The sequence below is a fragment of the Monodon monoceros genome, unplaced genomic scaffold (genome assembly GCF_005190385.1).
Source record: "Monodon monoceros isolate NGI ecotype Baffin Bay Population unplaced genomic scaffold, NGI_Narwhal_1 Super_Scaffold_7, whole genome shotgun sequence".
Taxonomy (NCBI): Eukaryota; Metazoa; Chordata; class Mammalia; order Artiodactyla; family Monodontidae; genus Monodon; species Monodon monoceros.
In genome coordinates, this window is record NW_021703784.1 from 17,786,602 (window position 1) to 17,803,460 (window position 16,859).

At 49.1% G+C, this 16,859-nt stretch overlaps 1 protein-coding gene across 3 annotated transcripts in view; it reads right to left on the reverse strand.

Moving 5' to 3' along the window:
* The window catches only part of ZBTB16 (zinc finger and BTB domain containing 16), a 190,814-nt gene that overhangs the window by 83,057 nt on the left and 90,898 nt on the right, over window positions 1-16,859 (reverse strand). For all 3 annotated transcript variants that reach the window (XM_029207562.1, XM_029207560.1, XM_029207561.1), the window contains exon 3: window positions 13,784-13,881. In XM_029207562.1, the coding sequence (XP_029063395.1) occupies window positions 13,784-13,881 (98 nt within the window). The remainder of the gene's footprint in view (window positions 1-13,783; window positions 13,882-16,859) is intronic.

Here is a 16,859-nt window from a genome sequence, read left to right on the forward strand (position 1 = left end):
GTGGGTTTGTCGTATATGGCTTTTATTATGTTGAGGTAGGTTCCCTCTATGCCCACTTTCTGGAGAGTTTTTATCATAAATGGGTGCGGAATTTTGTCAAAAGCTTTTTCTGCATCTATTTAGATGATCACATGATTTTTGTTGTTCAATTTGTTAATATGGTGTATCACATTGATTGATTTGCGTATATTGAAGAATCCTTGCATCCCTGGGATAAATCCCACTTGATCATGGTGTATGATCCTTTTAATGTGTTGTTGGATTCTGTTGCTAGTATTTTGTTGAGGACTTTTGTATCTATGAGTTCATCAGTGATATTGGTCCGTAATTCTCTTTTTTTGAAGTATCTCTGTATGGTTTTGGTATCAGGGTGATGGTGGCCTCATAGAATGAGTTCGGGAGTGTTCCTTCCTCTGCAATATTTTGGAAGAGTTTGAGAAGGATGGGTGTTAGCTCTTCTCTAAATGTTTGACAGAATTCATCTGGTCCTGGGCTTTGGTTTGCTGGAAGACTTTTAATCACAGTTTCAATTCCATTACTTGTGATTGGTCTGTTCATATTTTCTATTTCTTCCTGGTTCAGTCTTGGAAGGTTATACCTTTCCAAGAATTTGTTCATTTCTTCCAGGTTGTCCATCTTATTGATATAGTGTTGCTTGTAGTAGTCTCTTATGATGCTTTGTATTGCTGCAGTGTCCGCTGTAACTTCTCCTTTTTCATTTCTAATTGTATTGATTTGAGTCCTCTCCCTCTTTTTCTCGATGAGTCTGGCTAAAGGTTTATCAATTTTGTTTATCTTCTCAAAGAACCAGCTTTTGGTTTAATTGATCTTTGCTATCGTTTTGTTTCTATTTCATTTATTTTTGCTCTGATCTTTATGATTTCTTTCCTCCTACTAACTCTGGGTTTTGTTTGTTCTCCTTTCTCTGTTCCTTTATGTGTATGGTTAGATTGTTTATTTGAGATTTTTCTTGTTTATTGAGGTAGGATTGTATTACTATAAACTTCCCTCTTGGAACTGCTTTTGCTGCATCCCATAGGTTTTGGACTGTCGTGTCTTCATTGTCATTTGTCTCTAGGTGTTTTTTGATTTCCTCTTTGATTTCTTCAGTAATCTTTTGGTTATTTAGTAACGTATTGTTTATCCTCCATGTGTTTGTGTTTTTTACATTTTTTTTCCCTGTAATTTATTTCTAATCTCATAGTGTTGTGGTCGGAAAAGATGCTTGATATGATTTCAATTTTCTTAAATTTACCGAGGCTTGATTTGTGACCTAAGATGTGATCTATCCTGGAGAATGTTTTGTGTGCACTTGAGAAGAAAGTGTAATATGATGTTTTTGGATGGAATGCCCTATAACAACCCCATCCAAAAATGGGCAGAAGACCTAAATAGACATTTCTCCAAAGAAGATATACAGATTGCCAACAAACACGTGAAAGAATGCTCAACATCCCTAATCATTAGACAAATGCAAATGAAAACTACAATGAGGTATCACCTCACACTTGCCAGAATGGCCATCATCAAGAAATCTACAAACAATGCTGGAGAAGGTGTGGAGAAAAGGGAACCCTCTTGCACTGTTGGTGGGAATGTAAATTGATGCAGCCATTATGGAGAACTGTATGGGGGTTCCTTAAAAAACTAAAAATAGAGTTACCATAATACCCAGCAATCCCACTACTGGGCATATACCCAGAGAAAACCATAATTCAAAAAGACACATGCACCCCAATGTTCACTGCAGTGTTTACAATAGCCAGGTCATGGAAGCAACCTAAATGCCCATTGACAGATGAATGGATAAAGAAGATGTGGTACATATATACAATGGAATATTACTCAGCCATAGAAAGGAACAAAATTGGGTCATTTGTAGAGAAGAGGATGGAGCTAGAGACTGTCATACAGAGTGAAGTAAGTCAGAAAGAGAAAAACAAATATCATATATTAACGCATATATGTGGAACCTAGAAAAATGGTACAGATGAACGAGTTTGCAAGAAGAAGTAGAGACACAGATGTAGAGAACAAACATATGGACACCAAGTGGGGAAAGTGGTGGTGGTGGGGGGTGGTGGTGTGATGAATTGGGAGATTGGGATTGACATATATACAGTAATATGTATAAAATGGATAACTAATAAGAACCTGCTGTATAAAAAAAGAATAAAATTACATTTAAATAATGTAATAAATAAATAAATATCAAATTTATCTGGTCTATTGTGTCATTTAAAGCTTGTGTTTCCTTATTAATTTTCTGTTCGGATGATCTGTCTTTTGGTGTAAGTGAGGTGTTAATGTCCCCCACTATTATTGTTTTACTGTTGATTTCCTCTTTCATAGCTGTTAGTATTTGCCTTATGTATTGAGGTGCTCCTATGTTGGGTGCATATATGTTTATAATTGTTATATCTTCTTCTTGGATTGATCCCTTGATCATTATGTAGTGTCCTTCCTTGTCTCTTGTAACATTCTTTATTTTAAAGTCTATTTTCTGTGATAGGAGTATTGCTACTCCAGCTTTCTTTTGATTTCCATTTGTAGGGAATATCCTTTTCCACACCCTCACTTTCAGTCTGTATGTGTCCCTTGGTCTGAAGTGGGTCTCTTGTAGACAGCATATACATGGATCTTGTTTTTGTATCCATTCAGCAAGCCTATGTCTTTTGGTTGGAGCATTTAATCCTTTCACATTTAAGGTAATTATCGATATGTATGCTCCTATTACCATTTTCTTAATTGTTTGGGCTTTGTTTTTGTAGCTCTTTTTCTTCTCTTGTGTTTCCCACTTAGAGAAGTTCCTTTAGCATTTGTTGTAGAGCTGGTTTGATGGTGCTGAATTCTCTTAGCTTTTGCTTGTCTGTAAAGGTTTGATTTCTCCATCAAATCTGAATGAGATCTTTGCCAGCTAGAGTAATCTTGGTTGTAGGTTCTTCCATTTCATCACTTTAAATGCACTGCGCCACTCCCTTCTGGCTTGTAGAGTTTCTGCTGAGAAATCAGCTGTTAACCTTATGGGAGTTCCCTGGTATGTTTTTCGTCATTTTTCCCTTGCTGCTTTAATAATTTTTCTTTGTCTTTAATTTTTGTCAATTTGATTACTATGTGTCTAGGCGTGTTTCTCCTTGGGTTTATCCTGCCTGGGACTCTCTGTGCTTTCTGGACTTGGGTGGCTATTTCCTTTCCCATGTTAGGGATGTTTTCGACTATAATCTTTTCAAATATTTTCTCAGGTCCTTTCTCTCTCTCCTCCTTCTGGGACCCCTATAATGCGAATGTTGGTGCGTTTAATGTTGTCCCAGAGGTCTCTTAGTCTGTCTTCATTTCTTTTTTCTTTATTCTGTTTGGTGGCAGTGAATTCCACCATTCTGTCTTCCAGGTCTCTTATCCGTTCTTCTGCCTCAGTTATTCTGCTATTGATTCCTTCTAGTGTATTTTTCATTTCAGTTATTGTATTGTTCATCTCTGTTTGCTTGTTCTTTTTTTTTTAATTAATTTATTTATTTGCTTTTATTTTTGGCCGTGCTGGGTCTTCATTCTGTGTGAGGGCTTTCTCTAGGTGCAGCGAGCGGTGCACTGGCTTCTCATTGTCGTGGCTTCTCTTGTTGCAGAGCACGGGCTCTAGGCGTGCAGGCTTCAGGTGTTGTGGCACATGGGCTCTAGAACACAGGCTTAGTAGTTGTGGCTCACGGGCTTAGTTGCTCCGCAGCATGTGGGATCTTCCCAGGCCAGGGATCGAACCCGTGTCCCCTGCATTGGCAGGTGGATTCCCAACCACTGCTCCACCAGGGAAGCCCTGTTTGTTTGTTCTTTAATTCTTCTGGGTCTTTGTTAAACAATTCTTGCATCTTCTTGATCTTTGCCTCCATTCTTTTTCCAAGGTCCTGGATCATCTTCACTATCATTATTCTGAATTCTTTTTCTGGAAGGTTGCCTATCTCCAATCCATTTTGTTGTTTTCGTGGGGTTTTATCTTGTTCCTTATCTGGTACATAGTCGTCTGACTTTTCATTTTGTCTATCTTTCTGTGAATGTGGTTTTTGTTCCACAGGCTCCAGGATTGTAGTTCTTCTTCCTTCTGCTGTCTGCCTCTGGTTGATGAGGTGATCTAAGAGGCTTGTGCAAGCTTCCTGACGGGAGTTACTGGTGGTGGGTAGAGCTGGGTGTTGCTCTGGTGGGCAGCGCTCAGTAAAACGTTAATCTGCTTGTCTGCTGATGGGTGGGGCTGAGTTCCCTCCCTGTTGGCTGTTTGGCCTGAGGCAACCGAGCACTGGAGCCTAGAGGCTCTTTGGTGGGCTAATGGTGGACTCCAGGAGGGCTCAGGTCAAGGAGTACTTCCCAGAACTTCTGCTGCCCGTGTCCTTGTCCCTGTGGTGAGCCACCGCCACACCCCGCCTCTGCAGGAGACCCTCTAACACTAGCAGCTAGGTCTGGTTCAGTCTCCTATGGGGTCACTGCTTGTTCCCCCTGGGTCATGATGTGCACAGTACTTTATGTGTGCCCTAAAGAGTGAAGTCTCTGTCTCCCCCAGTCCTGTTGAAATCCTGCAATCAAATCCCGCTAGCCTTCAAAGTCTGATTCTCTGGGAATTCCCCCTCCCGTTGCTGGAACCCCAGGTTGGGAAGCCTGACATAAGGCTCAGGACCTTCACTCCAGTGGGTGGACTTCTGTGGTATGATCGTTCTCCAGTTTGTAAGTCACCCACCCAGCAGTTATGGGATTTGATTTTATTGTGATTGCACCCCTCCTCCCATCTCATTGAAGCTTCTCCTTTGTCTTTGCATGTGGGGTATCTTTTCTGGTGAGTTCCAGTGTCTTCCTGTCGATGATTGTTCAGCGGTTAGTTGTGATTCGGGTGCTCTCGCAAGAGGGAGTGAGCGCATGTCCTTCTACCGCACCATCTTGAGCCAGTCTCCCATAATCTTTTTCTGAGGGTGGGCACCGCAAATTGTGGAAGCCTCAGTCCCCACCAGACCCAGAAGTTACTAACAGGGTATTCCCTTATTCAACAAGTACTCATCAAAAGCATTCTATGTGCCGGGCACCATGCCAGGCCACTGGGGTGTGGGGGTGAACACTCTCCCAGGTGCCTGGTGGGCTCTGTACTCAGGTGCATGGTACAGACCTCTGAAAGCACCATGCCAGCAAGGTGTACTGTTTAGTGGCAAAGTCCAATAAGAATCTTGAAAAACCTAACCCTGCTCATCCACTTGCCCATGCTCAGCTCAACTTAAGAAAACATCCAGGGACCTAGGAAAAGCAGGAACCAAGCCAGAGAAGCCCCACTCTGGTCCCTGAGAGGTAAGGGACAGGAGTTCTGGGAGCACTCTAGAGTCCTCCCCAGGCCTTCTGGGACAGAGTAACAATTTGTTCCCCACCTCAACCACCGCCCAACTTCCAAGCTAAGAAACTCTGAGCTGTGAGAGAGAAGGCCAACCAAGATGGAGGGAGACAAAGTCTAATGAAGACACAAGAAGAAAGACACGAAATGCACAGGAGCATTGAGAAAAGGCCCAGGCCAACACAGATGCAAGGACAGGGACGAAGAGATGGAGTGACATGAAAGGAGACCGGGGAAAAAATGGAAGCGAGGAGAAAAGCAGAGCTGAAAATTAAACACCTGCCACAAGAGTGAGCTGAGAAGACAGCGCCGAGAGGAACAGCCAGCAGAGAGAGCCGTCACTACATGGTCTGGAGGCAGCTGGTCTATCGGGCACAGCCCTGGACACTGGGACCCAGGCACAGCCCGGGTAGAGGGCAAGGGCACAAGGGCTGAGGAGAGAAGAGGACAAGGGAGGACCACCTAGGAATCCTGGCAGGGTGCACATCCGGGAAGGTGAAAAGACCCAGGAAATAAGAAAATGTCGTCACCTTCGGGTGGATCACACACCGACATCCTACCCTGCAACCTCGTTAGCCGTCCATCCTCAGACAAAAATAAGGGCCAGCAAAGCAGCCCGGAATGTAGAAGGACGGTGGGAGCGAGGGAGAGGGAAAGAGAGAACAGGAGAACAGATAGACAGACGGGATGTCCCAGCATCCACCTCTCGAGGGCCATTCATTTCCTGACAGGAACGTCATTATCTTGCTTGACAGAATCATACGGTACGCAAGGGAGTATGGGGGGAGAAGCCACCCTATTTTGGGATAGAAAAATCAGAGAGAGAGAAGCAGAGGGAGAAAGAAGATTATTACATAATTTCCACTTTCTTCCCTCCACCCTTAATGTTCTATCTGACAGGCTCCTCTCTTAGGGGGGAAAAATGACAAATCCAATCCAAAATGCAACAGCCTGTGCTCTGTTCGGAGAGCACACAGTGTACTGTACAACCCATAAAACTCCAAACAGCCTCCAGACGCTGCCGCAATCGTCCTCCATCAAAACACTTTGTCTTGCATACAAAAATAAGATACAGCGCTGAACGGAATACAAAATCAGCCCATTACAGTACAGGGAGACTGCTACTTAGCAACGAGGGGGCTCTAAAGCCTCGATGCTCTACAGGAAGCAAAATCTGTCGAGCCTGTTGGGCAAATGATAAACATTAGCAGTATTAAAAAACACAAAAGCCATGTAAATGGATAGACATAATGTGGAAACAAATTTATAGAATAAATTGGGAGGGGGCACTCAAGCCTAGGGGGAGAGGCTGGGCTCCAGAGGGGTAGACGCACGAGCTTCCCAAACCCCTGCTAAGGCACCATATGGAGGGAGAGACGTGTATTTGGGGGGAGGGCTATGTGAACCCCCTTTTCACACAGGGGCTGTAGGTGAAGGGGTGGGAGAGAAGTGGTGAAAACACTGTTTAATACAATGACCTGCGATGAACTTTCCGAACTTTCTCTGTACAGCTGGCCCAACGTGACATCTTCAGGGCCGGGGGACCCAGGCACACACCTCCAGCAGCACTGCAGTGGGGAAATGGGTGGGCTTTATCTGCCCCGGGGCCAGCATCGCACCCAATGCCATCACAGGACCTGTCACTTGCTGTAAACAACATCCTTGCCCAAAAAAAAAAAAAAAAAACCAACCCAGAAAACAAAACCAAAAACACCCCATCTGGGCTGGAAACACCAGTATATTTCATCAGGTAAAGGGGAAAAATACCCTGGCTGTGAACCAGCAGCGGGGTTTCGGTTCTCCGCCAAAACGGGAGCTAAAAGGCAAAGCCATATTCTTCTGGTCTCCTTTTAGGCTCTTGAGGCAGAAAGGGAGAAGGGGCGGGGGTGGGGGACAGCGAGGAATGGGGAGGAGAGGGGGAAGAAATGTATTTTTCATCAGCCAGTATATAATTTATAAACAGCACTAAACAGTTTTTGTTTTCTTTCTCTTCTCTCCCGTGTACGGGCTTGGACAGCAGTCAAGGCTGCGTTAATTTCTGCTTTGGGTACAGTGTGTTCTTGGAGGCACATCTGCAAGCGATCATAAACTCTCTGGAATGCTGGCAGAACATCCAGACCTGCCGGCAGGCCGGTGACGACACCACTCTGGGAAAAAGTTCGGGAAGCAGGCCAGGTTCAGAGCAGGGAGGGAGAGAGGGGAGCGTGCTGGAGAGAGAGCCGGGGAACGTAGCTTCTCTTCCCTCTTCCTGTGCCCCCATCACCCAAGAGGACCAAGGGGAAGGCAGGCTCTGAGCCACTCACATCCCATCTTAACCCAAACCCTCCATCGTGCCCAGCTCTGCAGGCATGTTGAGTGAGGCTGAGGTCCTGAGAAGTTTCTTCTTGGTTATCTCCTGGTTTTACCCTGATGGCAGAAAGCCAACCAGAAGAAGGGAGTGAGCAGAGAGGGAGCAAATGGACCCTGGGTTCCAAGCTGCCTGGATAACCCCAGTCTCTTGCTTTTAGCAGATGCCTGATCTGGGAAGAGAGGGGGGAGTGAGAGGAAGAAGCTGCAAGGTCAGGAGAAGCCATCTTTGCATCCTGAGATTCCTCTCCATCATCGTCACGGGGACCAGCTCATCTCCCCGCCTCGCAGTCCCAGGGCATAATCCAGTTACCTCGTTCCCCCACACATTCTGTGTCTTTGGGAAGAAGGACCCTGAACCTCAAAGCTTAGTATTCCCAAAAGAGAAAAAAGGGGGACAAGTACAACCCACAGATCTTCGACATCTCGTGAAATTTTGTTTCTTCCATCTGATCAGGGGAAAGCATGAGAGAACCAATCTGGTTTCTGACCCCAACCCCTCCTGCCCTTTTCCCCGCCAGACGGTGACCTGGCCCCAGATGATATGTCCTGGCCACACCATGCTGCTGCTGGAATCAGAAGATCTGTCAGCGAAAGACCACGCTCCTTCCTGGTGGCTCTGACTGTGGCGAGGAGTCTGGTATCGGGGTGTTTCTCAATAGCCAAGGCTCACAGTGCCTGGAGAAGGGTGAGGAGGAGTGAGCATGCAGGATGGGATCCCCCCAAAGAAGGGCTGTGTGCCCCTAACCACTGCAAGAGGCACAGGCCATGCCCCCCTCCAGCCGCGCCCCAGGACTGACTGCCTGTCACGCCATTTCCCGCAAGAGTCTTATGCACCCTCTACTCCAGCCTAGTGTTCATCAAAAAGCCCAACAGTCCTTTCTATTCCAGAGGAATGAAAGTGTCCCTTCCTTATCCAATCTTTCAGCACTTTTGAGTGCCCTAGGTAAAATGCAAATCATTTTGCTTGCAATGGTTTTGCTTGCAATCTTGCCCGGCTCCTCCCTTCTAAACCCTGCCCCCTCCTCCCCCCACGCCCAGCCTACAGGCCCAGCTACACTGCACGTCAGCCCAGGCGGCGTGGGCTGCCCCCACCAGGTGCTCTCAGAAATCCATTCTACCACCTTCTCCCAGGAGCCCCCTTCCTCCTTGAATTCCTCCTAGAACTCTTTCTTGGCGCTCAGCACACACCACCTTCTTTTATAATTTTACAGTCAAACATCTCTCCTACTAGACCTAAGCGCCCGGAGGGTAGGGGTGCTGCCTGTTCTCCAGTGTTAAGTACACAGAGCCTGATGCATCTGCTGGCTCCAAAAATGAATGACACTCCCAGAACAGAAGCAGGCCACAGAAACATGCAAGCCTCTAAATAGCATGCGGCCAAGGCAAAAATAGGGGCAAGCAGTTCTGGGTGTGCTCAGTTATAATCCACCAGCACATTAGGCCAAGCTGTGGGAAACACTACCTAATGGGAAACGTTACCCGAGCAAATCGCAGGACCAACTCGAGTCATCGCCCGAGTCTGTGGTTTCTGCATGGACATCCAGAGCTAGGATGTTCTCTTAAGTAAGAACAAGGAGCAGCAAAGAGACAGAGGGTCACAGATGCTCCCACGAGGGATGGAGCAGCAAAGGATGGGCAGGAGACTTCAGAGGGATCCGGGGATGCAGAGGGGCTGGGATTCTTCCCCGGCTCCCTGCACTATCCTCCACCCAAGATTCATGCTCCAGAAGGGGCAGCTTTGCAAAGTGTTCTAGTGGTCACTTTTCTCACCCCAAATCTCTTTCTCAACGCTCGGACTTCCTGATCCCCAAACCACCTCTGAGAATGCAGGGTCTGGCCAGATCAGTCTCATTAGTGAGTGAGTTAGGTTATTGTTCCTTAATTTAAACTTATTGTTATCATCAGGTATATCTCATAAACATTTGGTTAGTTAACGCACTCAAATCGAAATCAAAACTTCAATTAAGCTGAACATTCGCTACTACCATTTAGGGTCTGAAAAGAGAAAAAAGAAAGAGAGAGAGAGAGAGAAAGAGAATTGTCTCTAAGAAGGGCCTCCTATAGGGCAAACTTCTAATTAAACAAATTGTCAATTTCAACACAATGAAAACTGATTTAAGAGTATAAATCTGGTATTCCAGTCACTGAAAATAAGACCTCACAGTGTCGATCTTATACAGGCTGATTTCCTTGGATAGGGAAATATGGAAGAGAGGACGAAGACAATTCGAGAAAGAGGAAAGCTGGGTGGGGGGGAGAGTGAGCCAGAGCGTTTTATCCTTTGAGAAATAATATCTCCGCAGAATTCAATGAGGCCTGTACTCAAGCATCAGAGAAACTCCTTCTTTCCTCCTCCTTCACCCCACCCCTACCAGATGAGAAAAAAAAAAATTAACCGTGTATGATGACAAACTTGGCTCGGCACTCACTGTACACACTGTACCCACAAGGCTGGCACCCAGCCAGGCCTGGCCCAGCGCCAGAACTACAATAACAAACACAGGCCACGCTCGCCAAGAGGGGGTAGGGCAGCAAGCACGCAGAGCCCGTGCAGCTCTGCGAAGAAGGAGAGACAGCAGGAATGAGCCTCTCCTGGGCAGTGACAATATTTAGGGGAAGCCAGGAGCTCCCTGACCCCAACCCAGAGCCCAGACTCCCTTCACCACGGCCTGACCCCTTTTTAAAACACAGTCCCCAGGGCTGTGGAGCAACTCTTGTTCCATGATGCTCTGCACTGCTGCTCCAACCCCTGGTGACCTTGTGTAAGGTGGGTCTGCACTACAGACCCTCAGGGGCCATCCTGGCTGCTGGCTCCCTGCATGGAGCCTTCAAAACAGAGCAGCAAGAAAATCTCATGTCATCTAATCAAACGTCTCCTCTAAGACCTCACAAAGGTCTGTTATCGTGCAACTGGGGGAGGAACTGGAACAGGTAAATCCCAACTTCTGCTACTGGAATCCCGGAGAAGACCTGGCATCACCGGCCCAGCCCTCTGACCCCACCTCCCTGACATGGTCAGGTCTCTCTAGAGGCCTCAGGGCCTTCGCTGTTTAACAGGGGGGCAAACAATTCGGGATCTAGCCTCACGAAGCCCTTGTTGCTGCTTTATTTTCAAGCCATCCTGGCACAGGGGTGAGAGATATATGGGACCAGAGAAAGAAAAAACAGAGCACAGAAATATCAGAGTTGAAGCAGGCTATGAGCTGTCTGGAGGGTTAATTAAGGCCCTGCTGTGACCCATCATACCTCCCCCATCACCGAATCCTCTTTTATAAGGGCAGTGGCAAGTGAATTTCAGAGGGACAAATCATTTGCACAGACTTCAGCGACAGACAGGAAAAGTTAAGAAAATAGGCCCCAGCTCCCAAAGCTGCCAGGGTATCCATACAAGACTGTGGGACCTTGAACTAGCATCTCGGTCATGGGGTGGTGCAAAGTCACTCATCTTGTCAGAAGCGGGGGCTCTGCACCCCCTGAACGTGCGTAAGCAGCTCCTCCTCTCTCTGCCACTCCACCGGCTCTACCAATGCCACTGAAGTGTTGGGCTTCACGATGGAGACCTCGGCTAACTCACACTCAGCCAGTGGGCTCCTGGCTGCCCTCCAGTGAACCCCTGGGACACAGTCTAAACACTTCCTATTGCAGGAGAGAGCCGGTGGGAGACGAGTTTCCTTGAGTTGCCCGGCCTCCCAGGCTGCAGTCATCCATTCAACCAATATCTATAGCCTCCAATACCGTGCCGGGTAATGTGCTGCACATAATGGGGACAGACCCTGTCCCCAAGTAGCTTATTCCAGTCTATCAGGGGAACAGAGGGAAAGGGAAGTTGCATTTACTGAGAGCCTATCGTGTGTCGGACAGAGTGCGAAGCGTCTAACGGGAGCCTTCCGTTTGGAGGCTCAGAGGGTTTACATTTCTTGCCCAAGGTCACATGGTCAGGAGGTAGATGCCCAAATTCCTAACCCTGATTCCCAAGCAGGAGGAGATAAGGCAATTCCATGAATAACGATAATACAGAGAAGAAAGATTGGGTCCAAAGACAGCTTTGGATAAAAAAATATGGACCCCAGGAGAAGGCTCAATTGCTTCTGGCCGGATGTGAGGAACAGTTGAGGATGACATCGTGGAAGGGGCCTTGGAAGATCTGGGAAGACTGGCGATGGGTTATTCCACGCAGAGGGAAGGGGGTGAACAAAGCCACAGAGCTTGGAAAGCGAGCTGTGCTGGTCCACACACAGTGTGGACAAGCACACGAGTCTGGCTAGTGCACTAGACTCAAGGAAACAGTAAGGAGAAAGGGTGCTTACCAGGCTGAGTTACCGAGAGGGCGAGGAAGCTTCAACCGCAGGCTATACTACCCACGTGGAAGCGTCCGATGGCACGCAGTCAGAGACCACACAGGGGGCTGGAGCACGGAGCGAATGAAATGGAAGACCCACACTCTGTTCTGGGGGAGGGTGGCTGACCTGTGGGCAGACAGCTCACGAAACTCCCCCACTAAACCCTCAACAACCTGCAAAGGTGAAGGGGGAGCAGAAAGATTGGAGGTGCAAGTTATAAAAATAAAAAGAGTGCACGGGTACCAGGCAGATGCCAAGCGCAGGAGCGCCTGGGCCCAGGACTCGGGGCCAACGTGGGGCAGGTGGGGGGTGCGGATGGCTCTGAGGGGCCAGGTGTCGGGGAGGGGAGGCCCCACGGGGAGGAGAAATGGAACACAAAGACACGGGGTACAGCGAGATAGACAGTGGCCCGGTGCGGCCCAGTCTTTGGATCTGGAAGAGGGAAGACTGGGAAGTGAGAAGGAGTTAGGGCACTTGACGAAGGGCCATGAAGGCCAGGGAGAGTGACAGCACCCCATGCAGCGCGGAGGCACAGGGGCTCTGCGGTGAGGCGGTGGCGAGCGGAAGCATATACAAAGCTACCGAATGGCACTTCCATGACCAAGGCGATGGAGGCAGCGAGGACAGACTATAAACAGCCAGACTGTCCTCAACGGGAGTACGGTGATGGGAACGCTCCCGAACGACAACTTCAGAACTGGGGAAAGGGAGGGAGGTGGAAGCAGAAGCAGCCACTGTATGGTAAGGAGTGTACTATAGACGCCTTCGTCATACATCCTGTTACCTAACTGATGTGAGTTAGCAACACCTGCCCTTTACAGATACAGAAACTGGGGGTTCAGAAGACAAACCTGCCCAAGGTCACACAGATGGAGATCTGCCCAACCCCAAAGCAGGCTCATTTCACAAACACTTTGAACCACCAACTGCCTGGAGGGCCACTTGCTGGAGGCAAAATGGGAAAGGAAGAGCAGACACTGACCATGGACTAGACAGACGGGAGACAGCAAGACCGAGTAAGAAGACAGCCCTCTCTTCTCCCCCAAAACGTGGCTCCAAGGTTGAAAGGCAAGGGAATTAGAGGGAAAAGAGCACTGGCCCCAGCAAGGAAGTGCGGTGGCCTCTGCAACTGAACCCAGGCGATGGCTTGGCCTCGAAGCAGCAGCCCTGGACCTGCTGTATCCTTCCCTCCACCGAGAACGCCTGGGCACGCTGCATGTCAGTGCTTTCCCCTCTCCACGCCTCACGGGGCACAGAAGCTTTGCTCAAACACGAGCAAAAATACCAGCAGCCGCCGAGTCGACCCCACTAGAATTGGATAAAATTAACTTGCAAAAGACAGCACGCTGTAACTAGCTTTGTGTTCCAACCTTTCTATATCTATTTAATTAAAGGCTCCTGTATAATTAGTGAACCCAATAGTCAGATTCATTAGACAGCGAGAACCTAATTCCACAACTGTTCTGCTAATGAAACTGCAGTCTACTTTGGAAGGTGGATCACACAGGGCGCTGGGTACCAACAAAGCCCCAGGAAGCCCAGGAGAGCAGGACGATGGGCTCATCCAGACGGTCACATGGTCACGATGGACTTTTTGCTCCAGGAGCCTGGACGGAGCGTCCACAGGACGAGGTGGACCAAGGCCCGGCTGGCAGTAGGGATAGCCATGCTCTGGGTGGGGGTGAAAGTGGGCAGCAGGTGGGTGCCCGTGCTGCAACAGGCCAGTCAGGGCATCCTCGCCTACCTGAATGAGCCAGTAAGTGCATTCTCAGTCGCAAACTATCCAGGAACCGCTTTCCGCAGAGCTCACACCCGTACGTCTTCATCCCACTGTGCAGCTTCCTGTAGGGGAAAGGAAAAGACAGGTTGCTGCCGCTGTGGCTGGACAGAAAGCAGGCCCACCCCTACCTGGGGGCTTGGCAGCCATGCCTGTGGCTGGTGAGCAAGAGGAAGGGAGATGGAGAGCAGGGGAGCTGGAGATGGGCGCTGACGGAGACATATCCCTGGATCCACGACAGCCGGAAGCCCCCTTTCCCATGGAAGGCTGCCAAGGAAGCATCTATTCCCGGTCTTGTCCAAGGGCTAGAAGAATAGGGCACTTCCTACTTCTTCATCCACTGGCACATAGACCAAGAAGAAAAATCAGATTCAATTGTGGAGAGAGGAAAGAGGAAGCACCAGGCCAGTCAGACAGACATAATCCTCATGAACTAGCACAAACCATACGTGGAGGCAGAGGCGCCTCTGCTTACTTCACTCGCAGCACGGCCCTCACTGTGCTGCGTTGTGCACGTACCCGGCTCCCCCAAGAGACCGCTGACCCGGGAGGGCTGCCCGTACCTGCTCTCTCTCATAGCCCAGCTCCCACACAGTGACTGGCACATCGCAGCTTATTAGCGAACTGACGTCTTCGTGGACAAAAGATGCCCCTCTCTCGGGGCATCCAGAGGTTCTCAAAACGGCAGTCACTCTCCAACACACAAAACCTTCCCCAAAGGCCCAGCTGTCAAAGTGTTTTCCCTCTGCGTCTGGCCAGAGGATGAGCCCTGGCAGAAAGAAAGGTTTGAAGAAACCAGGTAACATCACACTATAAAGAGAAGGTGGCAGTCGTCGGTTTCGGCTTTCCCAAGAACTTCCATGTACGTTATCTCATTTATTCTGTGAGGTGAACCTGGCACCCATGACCACCCCAGGAAGACAGAGGCCCTGGTAACCCCTGGTCACAGGCCCAGGCTGCAACCCTCTTCCGACCCCAACTCCCAGCCTGGGGCCTTTCCCACCAGACCCCGCCACTCAGTCAGGAGCCAGCAACAGAGCTGGTCAGAGGCAGGGAAGCGGGCGGCTAGCGGGGAGGTGCTGGGAGAGTCTGGGTCGCGGGCTGGCCAGGGGGCCATCTGGCCGAGAGCTCTGCCTTTCCTCCCACTCACACTCCTGTTCTCAGGCCTGTCCATACCTCTGCCGGATACAGGATCCACCCCACCCTGTCTCTGCGCCTTGCCTGCCGCCTCCCCAGGGGCCTCAGCCCTGAGGAAGGGGACAGGCAGTGGCAGCCAGAGGCAGGAGCTGAGGGCGATGGGGCCGGCAGGTGGGCACCCTTAGAGCCAACAGCCCATTGCAGTCAGGATGTTGATGTGTTAGGACCACAGTCAAAGGCTGGAGGGCTGCCGGTACTGATATTAGATGAATGCAGGTAGGGAAGGGGAGGATTATTCACTCAAGCCACTGGTGCCCGGATCTGCTGTCCAGATCACAGAGCTAAACCAAGCCACCCACTGCCAGCACCTTCCAAATCCCACAAGAACCCAGAGGTGCGTCAATACCCTGTGGGCCCCGGGATGAGTATGGGTGGCAGTCTAGTGGCTTGAAGACAGCACAGGGGTCCACTGTGTGCAGCTTCTGACAGTGATCAGGCCCAGGCCCCTTCACAGAACTCTTTCTCAATCACAGTCGTGTTTGCTTGCTTTCCCTTTACCCCTTTGCCAAAGACAACAAATGATTTCTCAATCACAAGTGCACACACACCCTCATCCATGACACTGTCGTGCACCCCACGCCCATGTTATCTGATCCCCGGCCAAGGCTGATCCATCCCAATTGAGAAATAGTAACGGTACAGAACATTTTCACTGAACATTCTCAACTCTAAACATATTTCACAATGCTGGGCACTGGGACATGTCCTAATAGCATTCTGGGCAAAGCATGGTTTAAAATATGTACCCAGGCATGTTTGTGTGTGTGTGCACGCATACATGTGCACACACTGGAGCTGAGTATGCCTGTCACTTGCCTGAGCATGACAAAGGTTTGCCTTCCTAAGAGCTGTTCTGTGGAGCAGCAAAAGTTCTATTCACAAGTGGTTCCACAGGTGACCCTTGTACACAAGTTCATGGTCAGGTCAGGGGGATGGCAGCATGTGGGTTCCAGTCTTATTTATCTCCATCTTTTTCTTCACTAATGCTTTTTTTAAAATAAAGTATTTATTTATTTGGCTGCGCTGGGTCTTCGCTGCAGCACGTGGGATCTTTGTTGCAGCATGCTGGATCTTTCAGTTGCGGCACGCAGGATCTAGATCCCTGACCAGGGATCAAACCTGGGCCCCCTGCATTGGGAGCGCAGAGTCTCAACCACTGGACCCCCAGGGAAGTCCCTTCACTAATGCTTTCTTAGCTTCCAGGGGTGCCCACCTCTGGGGTGCCTGTCAGGAGGAAGACGAGGACAAACACACACTCAGATTTGTTTTCCCAAAGGACACTGGGGCGGCCAGGCTTCAGGTTTCAGCAGTCACCACCAGGATGAGCATCCTCACCCTGGCTCTTGGGCTCCCATCTCTTCTCCCTGCAGGTTTCAGATCAAGTCTCTCATCTGGGTAACCCTACTGTTGTTTTGTTTTGTTTTGTTTGGTGCAAACGGATTTGCCTGGCAACTGGTGTCAGTGGCTTTCTTGACCAACTGGATTGGCGTGGTGTGTAAGGTGATGCACTCTTGCCCTCTACTACAGAGGGAGCAGGATTCGGGGAAGGATGCCAGTTGAGCAGCCAGAAGACCTGGATTTTTGTCCTAACTTGGCCATTAACTTGCTTTGTGACCTTAGACAAACCATGCTATCACGATCCGTCTGCATTTTTTCACGATCTGTCTGCATTTTTTCACCTGTAAAGTGATGGGTGATATCTAAGGTTCTGGTTTCTCATGGTGTCAAAACTTTATTATTCCAAAGTCTTACCCATGTCCTTTTACCCAGCCTCCAAGGAATTCCTCTGAGGGGCACTATTATCTCTCTGAGCCACGTTCCACTGTGTGATGTCGCATGACACCCG